The sequence below is a fragment of the Callithrix jacchus genome, chromosome 9 (genome assembly GCF_049354715.1).
Source record: "Callithrix jacchus isolate 240 chromosome 9, calJac240_pri, whole genome shotgun sequence".
Taxonomy (NCBI): domain Eukaryota; kingdom Metazoa; phylum Chordata; class Mammalia; order Primates; family Cebidae; genus Callithrix; species Callithrix jacchus.
In genome coordinates, this window is record NC_133510.1 from 99,681,429 (window position 1) to 99,699,238 (window position 17,810).

The 17,810-nt window shown below is 37.3% G+C and overlaps 1 protein-coding gene across 8 annotated transcripts in view; it reads left to right on the plus strand.

The window, feature by feature from the left end:
• Positions 1-17,810, plus strand: part of CFAP54 (cilia and flagella associated protein 54) — a 363,952-nt gene that overhangs the window by 90,090 nt on the left and 256,052 nt on the right. For 7 of the 8 annotated variants that reach the window (XR_013522378.1, XR_004728978.3, XR_013522375.1 and 4 more), the window contains 4 exons: positions 1,105-1,241; positions 4,437-4,584; positions 6,564-6,719; positions 8,389-8,511. Coding sequence is in view for 2 of the 8 variants with exons in the window: in XM_017976307.4 (XP_017831796.4) it covers positions 1,105-1,241; positions 4,437-4,584; positions 6,564-6,719; positions 8,389-8,511 (564 nt within the window). In the remaining 6 variants the exon portion in view is untranslated. The remainder of the gene's footprint in view (positions 1-1,104; positions 1,242-4,436; positions 4,585-6,563; positions 6,720-8,388; positions 8,512-17,810) is intronic. The other variant, XR_013522376.1, reaches the window with a different exon arrangement.

Genomic DNA, 17,810 nt, shown 5'->3' on the forward strand with positions numbered 1-17,810 from the left:
GGGCTCAACTCAAGCCCTGCCTTTTCCTTGAAGTCTTCGTGTCTACTTTTCCAAAGCCTCTGCAATTATAACATTATTCTTTGTAGTTTTTCTGTGATGTTATGGGTTTTATGCCTTTAACCTGATTCCAGTTTCATAGAATCTGACACTGTCTGTATCTAAACTTTGAAGAGTCTATCTCCACAGTGCCTAACACAGACTAGAAACTTCATAGAAGCTTATTGGTTGAATGATCGTATTCATTGGCAGATTTGAAAAGTTCTGGCCCTCTAAGTGAGTCTGTGGAGTGGAGAATATTCTAGTAATGTGTCATTCACTGACTTCATTCCATGAGGGCATTTATACTTTATACCTTAGCTGCTTCCATAAAGGATTTGAAGCAGTACAGAGCTCATCTGGTGAGATTTTGTATTGTTACTTACATATTAAATGGAATGCTTTTAGGAACATCATTAAGGAAACATATTCTACCATAAAAAATAGGTAAGTCAGTTTTTTTCTTTTGAGCTTCTAGGCTTCACCAGTGAAATCATTTATTTTGCCTAATGCTAAATTTGTTAAACTTTAAACATAGCAAGCCTTCTTGGAAGGATTCTCTGTTTTACTCTTTATTATTTTCAGCTGTGAACTTTTTGTTGCACAAAAGCTCTGAAAGTGTCAGTCAGAACCAGAAAAGAATGAAGTATTTTTTCATATATTGGGTTTGGGAAATCTGATTGTTTCTCTTGGAACAGATTGTTCATTATAACAGTATCTATAATAAATGGAGTGCACTGCCGAGATAGATGGAAATGAAATTAATTTGGCTCAGATGTGATCTTTGTTTTGCTTATGAGGATTTGAAACATCCTTACAGAGTTTCAAATTTCCATGCAATTTAGAAATAAAAGAGATTTCAAAAATGCGTCTGTCTCCCTTGTCAGTGGCCATTACCTGACTATGGCACTATAGAACAGAACAGCAAATATGAATAATTATGTCTGAAATGAGTGTGTGATTGCACTGTATAAGATGCTGTCATACATTGTATACTATAAGACTTCTTGTTTAAAGCATGCATTCACAGACAAAAGTATTACATAACCGATGTGCTTTTTGTTGTAGGTTGCCTATCAAGTTGGTAACTATGAGTTGGCCAAGAAAGTTTTCTCACCAGTTTGGGATTATTTTGTTGCTTCCCCTCTTCAGGATGAAAAATCTGTTATTTGTTTAAGCAATATAATTACTATTACACAGAGAAGGTAATTAGCAATATTCTTTTAAAATATTAATTTGCTTACTGAAAATACAGATACTGGATGTGAAACCTGGAATTATTTTCAATATCATGTTCACATAGGTCATATAAAATGATTTCTAATAAGAATTATAATAAGAGTATACATTGCAAGGTCTCATGTGCTTGTTAGAAACTTTCTTTCGGTTTTTTTTTTTTTTTAAATATTCACTCACTCTGTCACCCAGGCTGGAGTGCAGTGGCGTGATCTTGGTTTACTGCAACGTCTGCCTCCTGGGCTGAGTCAATTCTCTTGTCTTAGCCTCCTGAGTAGCTGGGATTACAGGCACGCACCACCATGCCCTGCTAATTTTTGTATTTTTAGTAGAGATGGCGTTTTGCCATGTTGGCTAGGCTGGTTTCTAACTCCTGGCCTCAAGTGATCCTCCCACCTCAGCCTCCCAAAGTACTGGGATTACAGGCATGAGCCACTGCACCTGGCTGAGAAACTTTCTTCCTAGAGTCAGCAAAAACACTGGAGGCATAAGGTTAAAGGTTATGAAATAAAAATACCAACTGCGAACCAAAGTAATATCAGTTATATCATAAAACACAAATATACATTAGGAGCTTTTGTATCAGAGAATAGTCAGATTGGGATTAAGGTTATGGTGTGACAGGTTGACTGTTATGGTAAGAAGGCTTTTCCTTTGCTAGAAGAGGCTCCCAGGATCAGACCACTGGCAACTGCCATTAGACTAGCAGAAGCCATATAAAACTACAATCCTTTGTCTTTACTGTCATTTTCCTGAAAAGAACAAAGTTTTGAAGCAGGCCCAGAAATGAGTATTAGGGTAATTTCAGGCAGTTTCAATAACAAGTTCAAAAGCAACAAGAATCTCCCTCACCTGATTAATGCCTGAAAGTTTTAAAATAAGGAGACAAAACCCTTCATTCCTCAATCAAAGATAACGAGCTCAAATATGCAAATATTGGTTCAGGCAAGGCATTGATAATTCCATTCAATTAAACAAATACAGATTTAGCATTTTCTATGTACAGGGATGCTACGTGCTATGGGGGGATGGATTCGAGAGGCATTTTGGAGGAGGAAGAGATAGGACTTAGATATTATGTGACTTGTGGGGATAAGAAAGAAAGTGAAAAGTGACTGGGAATTCTAGTGTTAACCGACTGGGAAGTCTGTGACATTTGCTAAGGGGATATGAGAGGTAGAACAAGTTCTTGGAGGAAGATAATTAATTTGATTGAGGATATTTTGAGTTTAGTTTTCCAGCAGGACAGCTTTGTGAATATGAGATGCCAGCAGGTTTATTTATCTAGTGCTAACACTCAGGAGAGTATCAAGGCTAGAGATACAGATTTAGAAATTGTCCATTGAGTTCATCATCAAGATCTTGAAAATGAATTATTATCTCCCAGGAAACGACTATTTAACAGAAGAGATAGAAGGCCAGAGTTGAACTCTAGGCATGGCTTAACATTTAGAGGGCAGAAGCAGAAGATGGAACCAATAAAGAATATTGTAAAGAAGCTGTCCAGAAAATGAAAGTCCAAGAAAGTGCATTGCTAAGGAAAGTGGAAGTATCACCAAAGAGGGACGGCCAGCGATATTAAATGCCAGTGCCACGTCAGGCAGAGGAGCTGCTCAGTAGAATGCCACAGAGAGGGCTGAGTAGAATACAAATGAAGAAGAGTTGGCAATGAGGAGGCCATTGGTGAATTCAGGAGAGCCACTTTTTGTAGCATGATAGGCCAGAAACCATTTTGGAATTGGCTAAGGAAAACAAGAAAATGAAAAATCCTAGCAAGCAAAGACACTCATGTGAAGTTTGGTGCTAAAGAGGAGGAGACCAGGCAGAAGCTTAGTGGGGAGGCAGGCTGAAGGAAAGAATTGTGGAGTGTGGAGGGAAGGGAGCCAGTAGAGAGGGAGAGATCGAAGATGCAAGAAATGCAGGTGATGATAACACTATGGTGGTAGAGCCTGGAGGACATTAGAGTTCATGGGGCGGAGAGAACAAAGGATTTAGAATGATTTTTTTCATGGGAAATGTGAACAAGGAGAAATCAGGGATAAATGGAAGTGTTGTTGAGATGCAGTACTGACTCAGTTGATGTAATTGAACATGAATTTGTACTGAAGCTCAGCTCCTTGTGGCTAAAGACCCAAGGGTCTAGAACAGTGTCTTGTACATTAGTAGGCATTCTGCAATTGCTAGTGTGGATGAAAGAAAGCATGAGTGAGTCAAATCAGCAAGTATGTGATTGATCATTGTCACAGAGATAGAAAAATTGGACAGTGACATGTATGCAAGGTCAGGCAAATTGATTATTGTACAAAATAAGGAGGTGACAGAACCTAACCTGCTAAAAAGATGATTATTGAAAAGACTGATCAAAGTCTGGGCTGGATAGAGAAGGAAATGGAGCCAGGAGGTGACAACTTGGACTCATTGCACATGTCAAGGTGCCAAAGGCCATCATGAGACCAAGAGCAGGTTCAGTATGAGTTGTGAGAGTGGGAGAACTAAAATCCTCCTGGTAAAGATAATTTTAAAGTGTAACATGGTCGTGAAAGGGATCATATTTCAGTGTGAATTACTGATATTACTGATATTAGCCCCTGTCCTGTTTTATAGGGATGGGGTATAGAGAGTAGATAAGCCCGAAGCTTAAGAGGGAGGGTTTGTCACCAAATAAGGCTAAGGGCAAGGAAGGGAATACTGGACACAAGAAAGGCTTTGCAGATTTCACAGCCTGGCCAATGGTTGGCTCTGTCAACTGCAATTTAGAAAAGATAATTAGAAATAATCTAAGCGTTGTCAAGGCTTTCTTTTTAACTATGGCTGAGTTTGCTGTAAATGACCCTCATTTTCAGGAAATGTGTTAATTTGAAACATTGGGCCTGTTTCTCAACCCTCTGAAAATCTGTAGGCATTTTGTTATCTTGATAAAAAAATAACTTTATGTATTAGAAGCAAAAAATTGCCACTAATTAATTTTATATATCTGTGACGTATTTCAGTAGTTTAATTTTCTTAGTTGTGAACTTGTCTTTGCAAGAATAGCTATTCTAAACATTTTTGTTGCTTTTTTTTTGGGATCATGGTGTAGATACTGAGAACAAATCAATGTAAAAAGACCAGTTGACCTGCTAAATCATTTTATGTTTAAACCTGCCATTTGCTTTATATTGCAGATTACATGCAGATATTTTGGCAGAGACTTCTTCAATCCTCTTATACCTTTTTCTCAGAAATATTTTTGTAATAAGTGACATCAAAATTAAAGAAGAAAATCTTTTCTGTGATAATATTAAAGGCAATGAGATTTTCCCATCTCAACAAGTAAGTGAATTAGAGTGATTAAAACATGTCAGATTCACTATATTTTCTTCTTGATGTTTTAAGGTCATGTATTTTGAGTGATTGAATAGCTCGCCTGATGAATGGACTGAAAGGACACTGTATGATTATGTGACTTTATGTGATATTTCATATAAGTTTCACAGGCCTGAATTCATGGTTTTTTTCTCTTCTTTTCAATTTATCTTTTTTCCCCCTGTGTACAAAAGTACTATGTATTTCATACATTCAAAGATATATAATGTATAAAGTAAAACCCATTGTAATCTTATTACCACTAAGAATACAACAATTTTGCTTTCATATAATTTCTGTAATTTAAAAACATATGCCTAGACAAATCTGATATTATTATTTATGAAAATGGGATTTGATCTACTTGTTATTTTGTAACTTGCCTTTTTAGCACTTTTATAATATAGCTTGCCCATATTTTCATGCTGCTATATATCAATCTGCCACATTGTTTTTAATTATAATATTGTCTTTATGGAGGCAGGAATGTAACCTGTCTCCTATTGATAGATTCTCAGTGTGGTTATGAACATTGCTCTGTGTACATCTGCAACTCTATAATGCTCTTGCATTTAGTAATGATGCTACATTGTTTCTTTCATTCTTGCTTGAAGTTCTTTTCTTTCTCTCTTTCCTTCCTTCAGTATGGAGGCTTTAGCTATCTATTTTTTTGTATAGCTGCTATTTCCTACCCATCCATTAAACAATTAACCAAGACTTGTTACATGAGACTATGCCAGCTTCCGGGGATATAGAAGTGAAAAAAATGACTCTTTGCCCAAGACAGGTTCACTGTCCTGTAGAGCCCAAGTACTCACGACCATTATCACCATGTTCCTACTGCATTGCCTTCAGTTTCTTCTTTCAGCATCTTCAACCTGAAAACAAAGAACAATTTCAAGTACCTCAATGAATTTCAGAATGCTAGACTACTATTTTAGTCAAAACTGACTATATGGACATTTCTGGTTACCACTCAGACAGTTTCTTTGTACATAATCTTTAGAGAGAGAGAGAGATTGTGTGTGTGTGTGTGTGTGTGTGTGTGTGTGTGTGTGAAATGAAATATTAAGCCGGGTGTGGTGGCTCGCGCCTGTAATCCCAGCACTTTGGGAGGCCAAGGCGGGTGGATCACAAGGTCAAGAGATTGACATCCCGGCCAACATGGTGAAACCCCGTCTCTACTAAAAATACAAAAATTAGCTGGGCGTGGTGGCGTGCACCTGTAGTCCCAGCTATTTGGGAGGCTGAGGCAGGAAAATTGCTTGAACCCAGAAGGCAGAGGTTGCAGTGAGCTGAGATCGTGCCACTGCACTCCAGCTTGGCGCCTGGCAACGAAGGGAGACTCTGTCTCAAAAAAAAAAGGAATCTTTCCCCAGGAAAGGGAAAAGAGGAGTAAGAATGGATTACTATTCTTTTTAAGTGGCATTTATTCTCAAAGTCTTAACTTTACATTTTACTATCATTTTAGTTTAAATAGTAAAAGTATAATTAACAGAAGTATAATAGGAGGTTAGCTTGGTTTGCTGAAAATTTACCATTTTCTCCCAAATCAGAAAAGGAAATGAAACTCTGTTAATCAAATAGGGGCAGTATTATAGAGATTTTATATTTTCATTATTATAGCTTATATTTTTAAAAACTAGATGTTTCTTTAACATAAAAATATAGCCAAGTTTTTAGCTTATCAATAAATAAAACTGGTTTCTTTTCTGTTATGGTACTTGTATTGTTTTATTAAAAATTCTGAAGTTTAATTCTAAGGCCATGCTATCTATATATATTATTGGAGAGTTAGAGTTGTTTCTATATTAGGTTTTTTAAAATACAAACACTCATGTTGTTTTTAGCCAGAAAGATCACATTTTCTACCCTTTCTTCTCCTTAGAGACACATAAGCTAAGCACCTATGTTGAATCTGAATATCAGTGCCTGTTTCTTTACAGATTGCCAGACTGATTGAGTGTGAGAGAGTACTAGTGGCATTGGAACTTAGCAACTCTCTAAATGATTCCAGCTATGCTCTTCAAGCTGTGACTCAGTGTTATGGCCTTCTTGCTCCCATAATCTATCACAATATTGTTTTGGTACCTGTTGTACAGGTAAGAATATTCCTCTCCCCCCAAAAATGCAATCTTTAGAAAGGCAACTTAACAATTCATTTTGGAAAAGAAAAGCCATATGTCTCTTGTAAAGGCCAAATAGGTCAGGAAGAAGTATTATGAAAATTTAGGAGTTAACTGAAAAACACTTTAATAATATGTCTGGGCAAACATAGATAAGGATATAAAGTGGGTTTCTCTGAAAATATTCGGCCCTGTTCCTGTCCATATTTAAATATTGGCAATCTACTTTTCTAGAGTTTTAAAGTTATTTTAAATTTTATGTTCTCATAATGTCAGAAACAGCAGTATTTATTCAAGGCATATTGTTAAATCCATCATCTGAGAAAAAATATGGTGAGGACCCAAGAAAAAATACCTGGTGTCTTGGTGATGGAGGGTTAGGATTTATGGAAAAAGGGTAGCTGAGATCTGGCTGAAGGGATTATACAGTTTTTCATGTTTCTAACAAATCACCATGGATTTAGTGACTTGAAGGGACATTCATTTACTGTCTCATAGTTTCCGTGGGTTAAGAGGTTGGATACAGGTTAGCTGGGTCTTCTGCTTAGGGTGTTATGGGGTTGAACAGAAAAGTGTTGGCTATGGTTGTGATTTCGTCTGAGGCTTGAGGCGCTTTTCTGAGTTCACTGTTTTTTTTTTTTTTTCTTTTATCTGAGTTCACTGTTACTGAGAGAATTCATTTCCTTGAGGTTTTACATAGGAGGTCCTTAGCACCTAAAGGCCAACTACTAATTCCTTGACACACGGCCTTTCCACATCATGGCCCTTTGCTTTTTCAAGGCCATAGGAGAGTCTCCTCCAGTGTGCTGTGAGGAGCCTTACCTAGGGTAATATATGCATGAGACTGACGAGCTCATCACATTCAAGAGCCCCACCCACATTCAACTGGGAAGGGATCCCACAGCGTGGGAGAAGGTGATTAGGGAGGGGAGAAATTTAAAAAGTATTAGAGACGAGTATACTGCAACAGTAATAATATTGTTAGAATGAGAACTTGAAGCAATTAATATGCCCCCAAAGAACCAACATTCATATATTAATTTGTCCTTTGGGTTAATCCAAACGATGAATAGATTGATGAAATCTCAAAGCTACTTTTGAAAAGCTAAACTCATTCATCTAGCTCTTGATCAAATTTAGGATCATATAATATTAAACAAGGAGAATAGGAAGTAAGCACCAATATTAATTGATTTCCTGAGATACAAATGTCTGGTTTTAATTTTAAAGGAAACTATTTAATTTTAAGTACCTGGAATCACTGTGTAATATTTATGCCATATAATCTTTCATCTGGTTTTTCAAGGTTCTCCTATACGTGGATGTGATAGTTTCTCATATACATGTAACATTCTGACTATACCTTTCATGATACTTATCAAAATATGCTTTGTTTTATGGTTATTTGTGTTTTTTAATTCTGTCCACTAATTTTCAAGTTACTGTAGATGAAAGACTTATCTCAAAATGGAGTGTACCAACTTTATCTCAGTGTACTTTCCTTTATTCCTAACAATTTATTAATAATTATTGATGATAATAAAATTTTGTTTCTTAAAGCTGACATGATTTGAATGGAACATTTTATAATGAAATGAGTAAGATGACATTTTAAAACAAAAATCACTGTGATTCTAATTTTTAGATCTTGATAAAGTGTATAGTGGTTTTGCAAGGACTACCAAATATCGTCTGTTCGAAGAAACATACTGCGAGTTTTCAAAGTGTACAGCACATGATAGCTTGTTGTGTTTTCTACATAACAAAGGTATTTATCTCATTCTTTATCTAGTATCACAAACTTTAGGAGCAATGATGATTTAGAAAGTCTGCTTTTAATCACAATGAGAACACTTTTAAAAATGGCACCTTAAAAGCATTTTTAGATCAAAAGCAAATGTAGAGGCTAAACATTATAGAATAGCAATCTGAAGACTTTTTGATGAAACTGTGGTACTTCACAAAGTAAAACTTGATGTAATTGAAATAGCATTTGTATATTTTATCGGCATTATATATGGTCACACAGAACATATTTGTTTCAAAACCCTAAAACATTAATTATATATTTATTGTACTGCAATAAACCTGCATATCATCTTATCAGGTTGTGATTTTTGCGGAACTTTCAGGCAGACTTTAAGTATCTTAACCCAGGCATTGAGATACTGGGGTTTAGAAGACATCAAGAGGCCAAGCAGCCAGGTTATAAGTGAACAGTCAATAATGGAGGGGTATGTTAATCTCAAGACATTAGAATGTAAACAAATGAAGTTAGGCCTGAAGGAAAGGGCTGACTAGGCAGAGCCTAAGGATGATTCTGAGGTTGGTGTGTAGGGCCCTGAACTCAACAGAGGACAAACCGTAGAAGTGAATTCAGGCTGTGCCAGTCAAGAGTGCTGTATCTGGACATCTAAACCCAGGAGAAGACATAGGCAAGAGTGTGGTCAGAATATAAACAGACTTTTCATTTTTGTTTCATTCCTTCATTCAACAAATATTTATATTTGTATCAGGCACTGGTTTGGGCTCTTGACATATGCACAAAGAATTAGAACCCCATAGTAATTGTAGGAGAAGAAGAATGAATCATGGCTGACACCCAGGTTTCTAGCTTAGTTGATACATCGATGGTGGTGACACAAACAGGGAGGCAGGAAGATCACCACTAAGGGCTGGGGTGATTGGGGAAGGCGTCACTCTGGGGTTGAGACTTAGGTATTCTCTGAGCAAGAGTTACAAACACAAATGCCTGCTAAGACCAAGCAGGTAAAATAACTCGTGAATTGGTTGAATGTAAGGCAAGGTTGGGTCCTGAGACAAACTAGAGATTAGGTAATTCTACCTATAGGCATTCTTTATTTAAAAAGAAACCAACATTTTCTCACAGAGCTTGTGGTTTAGTGGTGGAGACAGAATACAAACATATACATGAAATATAATTTCATGAAGCTTTAAATGTTGTAAGCAAAAAGAAAAGCAGTGAAAGGAGACAGTTTTATGGGCTGAGCCTACTTTAGTTGGGATGACCCTGTAGCAAGAGGAAGGAAGAGTAGAGCTGAGACAGATGGAGGAGGAACAGCTTTGGTGGCAGAGGGCATAAAGGACTATGCAAGTGAGTGGACTTAGAGGTTCATGACCAGTTTTTAGCCTAGAGTTGAGTGGGCACGTTTAAGCAGGGCAGACCATTCATATGGAGCAACAGATTCCCAACCTGTTGATTTGACAGTTATTGTAAGAGGTCTATATAGGCCGAGTTGTGCTTAGTGTTGTTTGTAAACTGAATTACTGTATTCCCGAGTGTTTTGCTTTTTTTTTTTTTTTTTTACAAAAATATGGGAAAACAATTGAAATAGTTAACTAAATTTATTTAGGCTTTAGTTAATGAGAAGAAATACTAGAAAGCATTTATTATAGCTCAAAGGCTTGCAAGAAGGTTGTTTTAAGGTAAAAAGATGAGGAATTCTGAATAGATGGCAGCTCAATCACACATCCCTGACTTTTCTCCTTTTCAATTTTTATTTTGGCAGATTATATATAGTAGCCTGAGCAGGCCAGTTGGTAAAGGCTGGAGGGGGTATCTTAGGCCAGAATATCTGAGGGAAGGGCTTTTTACGGGACTTCATTCACCTTGGAAACAAGAAGGAACTGAGAGACAAGAGGCAGAGGTCAGCTTGTTTATTCTCATTGCTTGGCTGAAAGACCAGCATTGTGTGGTTCCTCAAAGGCTGTAGTTGACAGAATCCAGTGATTCCCTCAAAGAAGGGCCATGTCTGCCTGCCTGTTTTATGTGGTTCTCATAGGACCTTTGTGATTTAACCAGCAATCTGGAAGAACGCTGTGTAGGTGAGCTGATTTGCTCCATTGCTGTAGTTAGGATGTAAGCTTGCTTCTGTGGAGGTCTGGCAGCAGAGAGGCTTCTTTACTCCACCTTAGCAAAGAAGCCATTATTTGCGGCTGCTCATGGCCTGACCTCAAGAGCAGGAAATCATATTTGTTCCGTTTCTCACTGGCTTGCCAGTGCTGCAGAGACCACTGTGACCTGGAATGTGTAGATGCTGAGGGAATGTAAGCCATTAGCAGGAAGGAAAAAGCAATTACTCACTGAAGGAGACTCAGTACTTCAAGGGAAGAAGAGCAAGCCAGACACCAAAATCATTGTTTCTACTCTCACCATGTTGGAAAAAGACTAGAGAAGACTTGGTTAAAAAAAGGCAGAGAAAACTTTGAAGGAGATACAATCATGTGATCTAGAAGAAAAGAAACAAAAATAACCCTTCTGTAACTGAACAAACGAATTTGATATTTGATTGAAAAAAATCAAATGGATGAAGAGTGAGATTAAAGTATTTCTGGAGTCAAATCTGAAAGCTCAAGAAATACCCCCTGCAACATAGTGCAGAATTACCTAGAGGTGGTAAATAAATTCAGAAGGCAGATCCAGATGTCATAACATGAAGTCAAAAGAAGTCTGGAGGTAGAAGAGCAAAGAAAATGGAGAAGGAATAGACTTCCTGAGTTCCAGGCAGGATTCATGTCAGAACACAAATGGAAATACAGGTTGGTGAAATCCCTGAAGTCAAAGGATAAGGACGAATCTTAAAGTTTTGAGACCCAGAGAACATTTATTTGCAATGGAAAAAGAATCAATTAGCTTCAGACTTTTTTTTCATATCAGCAATGCTAGAAATTAAAACACTAGAACAACATTTGTAGAATCCTGAGGGAAAAAGACCGATGTCCAAAAATTAATAACCAGAAAAGATATCATTCATTTGTCAGGGCAAAATAAACATTATCAGAAGTGCAGGCATTAAAAAGTATTCTGCCCATGTACTTATCTGAGGAAAACACTTGAGGAAATACTCTATCAAATGACAATTGATTCAGAACAGAAATCCCAAGACAGGGAAAGAGAAAAAGGAGAATAATGGGAGCAATGAATCTTGCAATATATGTATTATTAAAATTAAATAGATAGTAATGGTGAGACTAGGACTTTGTAATATAAATGCTAAGTAGGGATTCTTTAAAGAGAAGAGTTATCCTTGAAAGAAAAATTTATTAATAACCTAGAACTAAAACTTCTATCCTGCCTGGCGTCAGTGGAGGTATGAGCAGGGAAAGATATTTGGTGCATGGTTGCACGTTTTATGTATGCATGTACACACACACACGCACACACACAGGCACACATATACATATAAAATACACGTATTATAAAATTATTTTTTGATAGCATATATATGTGTGTATCTGTATATATTTAAAGATGACTCAGAGAAATAGGTAACCATGAGCAGAACTTTACAGCATAGTGGAACTTCCTTTTTTTTTTTTTTTTGCGACATAGGCTCACTCTGTTGCTGAGGCTGGAGTTCAGTGGTTCGATCTCGGCTCACTGCAACCTCTGCCTCTCCAGTTCAAGCGATTCTCATGTCTCAGCCTCCTGAGTAGCTGGGATTACAGGCATGCATCACTATGCCTGGCAAATGTTTGTATTTTTAGTAGAGGTGGGGTTTCACCATGTTACCCAAGCTGATCTTGAACTTCTGACCTCAGGTGTTCCACCCGCCACAGCCTCCCAAAGTGCTGGGATTACAGGTGTGAGCCACCGTGCCCAGCTGCATAGTAGGACTTCTAAATTGACGGGGAAAAAAATGAACAGGGAGGAATGAGAGAGAGGAAATAGGAACAGGAAAAACTGACAGGGAGGAAAAAATGGTGAATTTCAGCAAAAGTAAGAAGGAAAAAGAGAAAGTATATAAGACAGAAGGCATATAATTAAGTATATTGTTCACTTCACTGAATGTGAATGAATTCAGAAGGCAGAAATTTCCAGATGGGGTAAAAAGTCAGGTTCAAATATATTGTATTTCAAGAAACTCTTCTAAAACATGGTGACAAACAATGCTTGAAAAAATAAATGGTTAGACAATGCTACTGGGAAAATGCAAACAAATTAAAGGAGAAGTGGCAACTTTCATATCAGAAAAAGCAAAGTTCAGAGCCCAAAATATTAATCAGAACCAAGAGAGTCATTATGTGGTATCCTTCAGATCTGTTCTGTCTGATCACCCTTCTCTGTTCTGAATGGCATTTGGTCACTTTCTGGTCCTAGGGCAATCTCATTGTCAAGTATTAAAAATTGAGTCTGAATTAGAACAAAACATTAATTTTTTGCAATGCAAGTTAAAGAAGAAAAGTAAGATTATATGAAAAATGCCACAAAGACATTTGATAACACTTAGTAACCTTTCCTAATAAAATTTCTAATAAATTAGGAAAGGAAAGAAGCTATTGAGTGACAAAGACATTTACCAATATTTTACAGCAAATATACTGAATGGCAAATTTCTGGAGCAATTTCTTTAAAAATCAGCCACAGGAAATAGATGCTGACTCCTAACAGTGAGATTTGGTATTTTTAGATGTTCTTTCTCATGTAATAGATAAGGATAGAAAATAATTTTATAATATTAGGAAAGTATAATTGATCTATAATTTTACTGATCTCACAACCCCATGAAATGCTGGTAAAAAATTACTAGGATTATAAAGAGAATATATAAAGTAATCATATGTAATACACTTACAAACTGATAGGTTTTTAAAAATACTAGCAATAGGTTAGAAATGGAGAGGGTAAGATATACCACTTACCATGCACAATATTCAAAACTTAACAAAATGTTAAAGAATCTAGATAAAAGAACCGTAGGATCTTACTGAGGGACACAAAATCAGATTTGAGCATAGGACAGGCCACATCAAGTTCTTGAACAGGTAGATAGATCCAGAAGTGCAAATCCTTCCTAAAATAATATTTAAATTTAATACAGTTCTAATTAGGATTCTAATTGGGTTTCTCTGAAGCTGATTAATTTAGAAGTCCGCAATAGATATTAAAGTTTGCCATAAGGCCACTTTCATAAAAAATGGTGTCACAAAGTAATGGGCAAACAGTTCAGTGCAATAGAATAGAGAGTCCAGGAATGGCCCCCAAGTCTACAGAAGAAATGAATATATGACAAAGGTAGCAATTTGATTCATTGAGAAAATGATAGAGTATCATAATAGTTTATTTAATGAAAGGTGCTAGTGTAACTTGACTGTTCATCTGAAAGTAAACAAAGCCAGAACCTTATATCATGCCATAAACAAAATAAAGTCTAGATAGACTTAGGGATATTTATATGGCCTTGGAGTCAGGGGACACTTTCCTTGATAAGCCACAAAGTTCAAACGATAAACAGAATAAAATAGATAATTAGATTACATGATGATTAAAACATTTTTATGGCAAGACACTGTAAGCAAAGCTCAAAGGTAAAGATTAGGTTGGGAAAATACATGAAGGCATAGGATTATTAATGTTGATCACTCCAGGGAGTAATCAGTTAGAAAATATGAAATAATTTTAGAGTTAGGGAAAATAATCAAATTTATCTTTTATTATGGAGGATATAGTGCAATATTTCAGTTGAGCAACAGATGGGTCCAGGTGATAAATGGCCTTCTTGTGAGGTCAGGGAGGCACCATTGAAGGCTTTCACACCCAGGAATGACATAAGGAGATTTGTATTTTAGAAAAAAGAAATTGTTCTTGTACACAGCTAATAATGAGAGGAAATAGTACCTGAGGCAGAGATGAGTTAGAAGGTGAGAGAAGATAAACTAAACTGGTATGGAGAAAATGGAGGTAGAAGGGAACGGATTCAAATTATTTATGAGATAGAATTGATCGAATTGAGAATCTGAAACTCTGATAGATAAAGAGAATAAAGGAGGGAGAGGGAAGAGGCAGTGGTAATATTCAGCTACCTGACCTGGGCAGTTGGGTGAATATAATGCTACTCATTGAATGCTGCATGAGGAGTAATTTTGGGTGGTGAAGGGGGAGAAGGTAATGAGTTTTGAACAGATTGAATTTTGAAGTTGATAGGATAGCCAAAGAAGTGGCCATTATGCAATAGGACCTATCAGTCTGGAGCTCAGGAGGTTCGAAATGTGTGTGAAGACAAAGAAGTCTTTAGTGTCTGGACTGCAATTAAAGCAATAGAAACAGATGCCATCACCAGGGGGCAGCGCGTAGAGTGCGAAGGGAAGAGAATTATCTAACAATTTCAAGGGTGCACTTAGTCCAAGAGGCCAATCCTTCTTCTAAATACTAGGCAAGAGGAAGAACTGAAGAGTTTGATTAGTCTAAAGCTATTCTGTCATTCCTAACCCCTCCCAACCCTAAGAATGTTCCTGCTGCTGTTAGTTCTGTCATTGTCACATGGTGACATCATTGAAAGTGGGGGTTCTATGCAATCCAAAGCGCGCTTTTCTTTTTCCAGTGTTACAGTAACACACATTAATTCATGTTATGCTGGGCCCAAAGTCTATCTTCCAAGGTTACTTTTCTTTAGAATGCATTTATCTGCTTGGTCTACCCTGACCTCCAAAAAGCTCTTCCATCAGTGAGTATTTCCAGGGTAGGGGTATCTTTTGCAAATAAAGGGAGGCCAGGTTGTCCTCTCTTACCAGGGCGCTGAACACAACTATGTATGTTTAAGTAACTAACAGTTACTGCAGTGTTTCTTCCAGAAGAAAGAAACTCTTTTTCAAGGCAGCTTGTTGCTTGCATCATGTCAATAGCAACTTCTGCTAAAAACAAACAAAAAAACAATTCTGCTTATCCAGGTACTCCAAAACATTGTAATATTGATGAGGAGGGACCAGGAAAAGGAAAGGATGAAGACTTAAGAGAGGAGGGGTGAGGACTAGAGCAAGATCCCTGACAGCATGAGGCAGTGGGATCCCAGCACATGTGGGAGGGGTTAGTCTTGACAAGAGATTTGCTTCTCCCTTCTCAAGGAGGGAAGGGTGGTTGTAGTTACAGATGTGTGATGATGGGTTTGTGAATAAGAGATAAGCTCCATTTCCCTTATTTTCATCTGTGGACAGGAAGCAAGGTCATTTGCTGACAGTAAGGAGGTAATGGGTAAGGGTGGGTTTCAAAGATTTGAGAATGGGTGGGTTTGGGTGAGCCACTGAAGAAGATGGGAGAGAATGCTGACCTAGAATAAATTGGGCTTAGAACCAGCATTTGGGGCCCGGTGGAGGCTGACATCCTTGAATTCACATGCCATTTTCTCAGCTTTGGATGAATTTTCTCTCAGCATACACTAGTTTCTAACTGGCTCTGTGCCTTTCCTGACTTGCTACCCAGGACCCCCACCCCTTCTTCTCCCACTTGGGGAATCATTGAAATCCAAATGATGTTACTATAGAAATGACCCTGAATATGTGTTTTTTGTTTGTTTCTGAGGCAGAGATCAGCATGATCGCAGCTCACTGCAACCCCCACTTCTCTGGCTCAAACAGTCCTCGAATATCAGCCTCCTGAGTAGCTGGGACTACAGCCACATGCCATCACACCTGGCTAAGTTTTGTATTTTTTGTAGAGATGGGGTTTTTCCATGTTGCTCAGGTTTGTCTTGAACTCCTGAGCTCATGTGATCTGCCTACCTCTGCCTCTCAAAGTGCTGGGATTACAGGCATGAGCCACTGTGCCCAGCCCGAATGTGTTCTGAATGTTCAAAAACAAATAATATATTAATGTCAGAATGTTGATATTTAACTGGATTTTGTCCCTAATATGTTGAGAATTGCCATTCTAGAAGCTTCCTCCAGTCTGGCCTATAGTTCCAGAATCCTGGACTAACCCTGAATCCCACATTTCAGGTGTTCATTTGATATAAACAATGTTGGGTTTTCTCTTAGGACATGTAAAACCTGATTAGTCAAATGGCTCTGTTTCTTTTCTCTGTTCTGCTTTTAAAATTGGTAATCTTTTCAGATGGTTGAGTCTTTCTTTTTTAGGCAGCAGTTTTTTCTAACATGCCACTAGTGAGATTCATCATCTTCAGTGTGTCATTTAAAAATTGTTATGCTAAACATCTGACATACTCTTTTTGTTTTATCTCTTGGTATGTTAAATAGGAGCAGTCCTGTTTTTTCCTTTGGTTGGAAAAATTCTTCATCATTTATTATTTTCTACTAGCATATTAAAACAAGGGGAAAAGATTGCTCAGTTATCTATAAACTTAGTACCTAAATATGTCAGAAAACAAAATTAAGTAGAGTGGAGAGGAGACTTATTTCTATTTTCTTATAGCAAAACTTAGCTCAATTCTGTTTCCTTATAGTAAAACTTTCTCCCTCTCATATACATTTAATAATGAGATTTGACTGTTTTGCTGGGCATTCAAGGCCTTGCATGATCTACCCTACCTCTCTATTTAAAATTTATTTTGGCCAAACATAGTGACTCATGCCTGTAATCCCAGCACTTTGAGAGACCCTGCCTCTACAAAATGTAAAATAAATAAATAAATAAATAATTTTAAAACACTCATAAAATTTATTTTGGCACTTTCTTTTTTAAACAAATTTATTTATTATACTTTTTCTGGGGTACATGTGCAAAACATGCAGGTTTGTTACATAGGTATACATGTGCCATGGTGGTTTACTACACCCATCAACCCATCATCTACATTATGTATTTCTCCTAATGCTATTCCTCCCCAATGCCCCCACCCTCTGCTATCCCTCCCCTAGACCCCCACTATCTGACAGGCCCTGGTGTGTGATGTTCTCCTCCCTGTGTCTATGTTTTCTCATTATTCAATACCCACTTATGAGTGAGAACATGTGGTGTTTGGTTTTCTGTTCTTGTGTCAGTTTGCTGAGAACGATAGTTTCCGGTTTCATCCATGTTCCTGCAAAGGACATGAACTCATCCTTTTTTATGGCTGCAAAGTATTCCATGATGTATATGTGCCACATTTTCTTTATTCAGTCTATCATTGATGGGCATTTGGGTTGGTTCCAAGTCTTTGCTATTGTGAACAGTGTATTTTGGCACTTTCTTTTCCACACTCTGTTCCACAGTCACTATTAGTTTAGTGCCTTTGCCCTGGTCCCATAGAAACATGTTCCAGTTCTTAGCATTAGGTACGGTTTCTCAGGTCTAAGCAGACACTCATTACTTTTCAGCAACGTTATATATCCCTT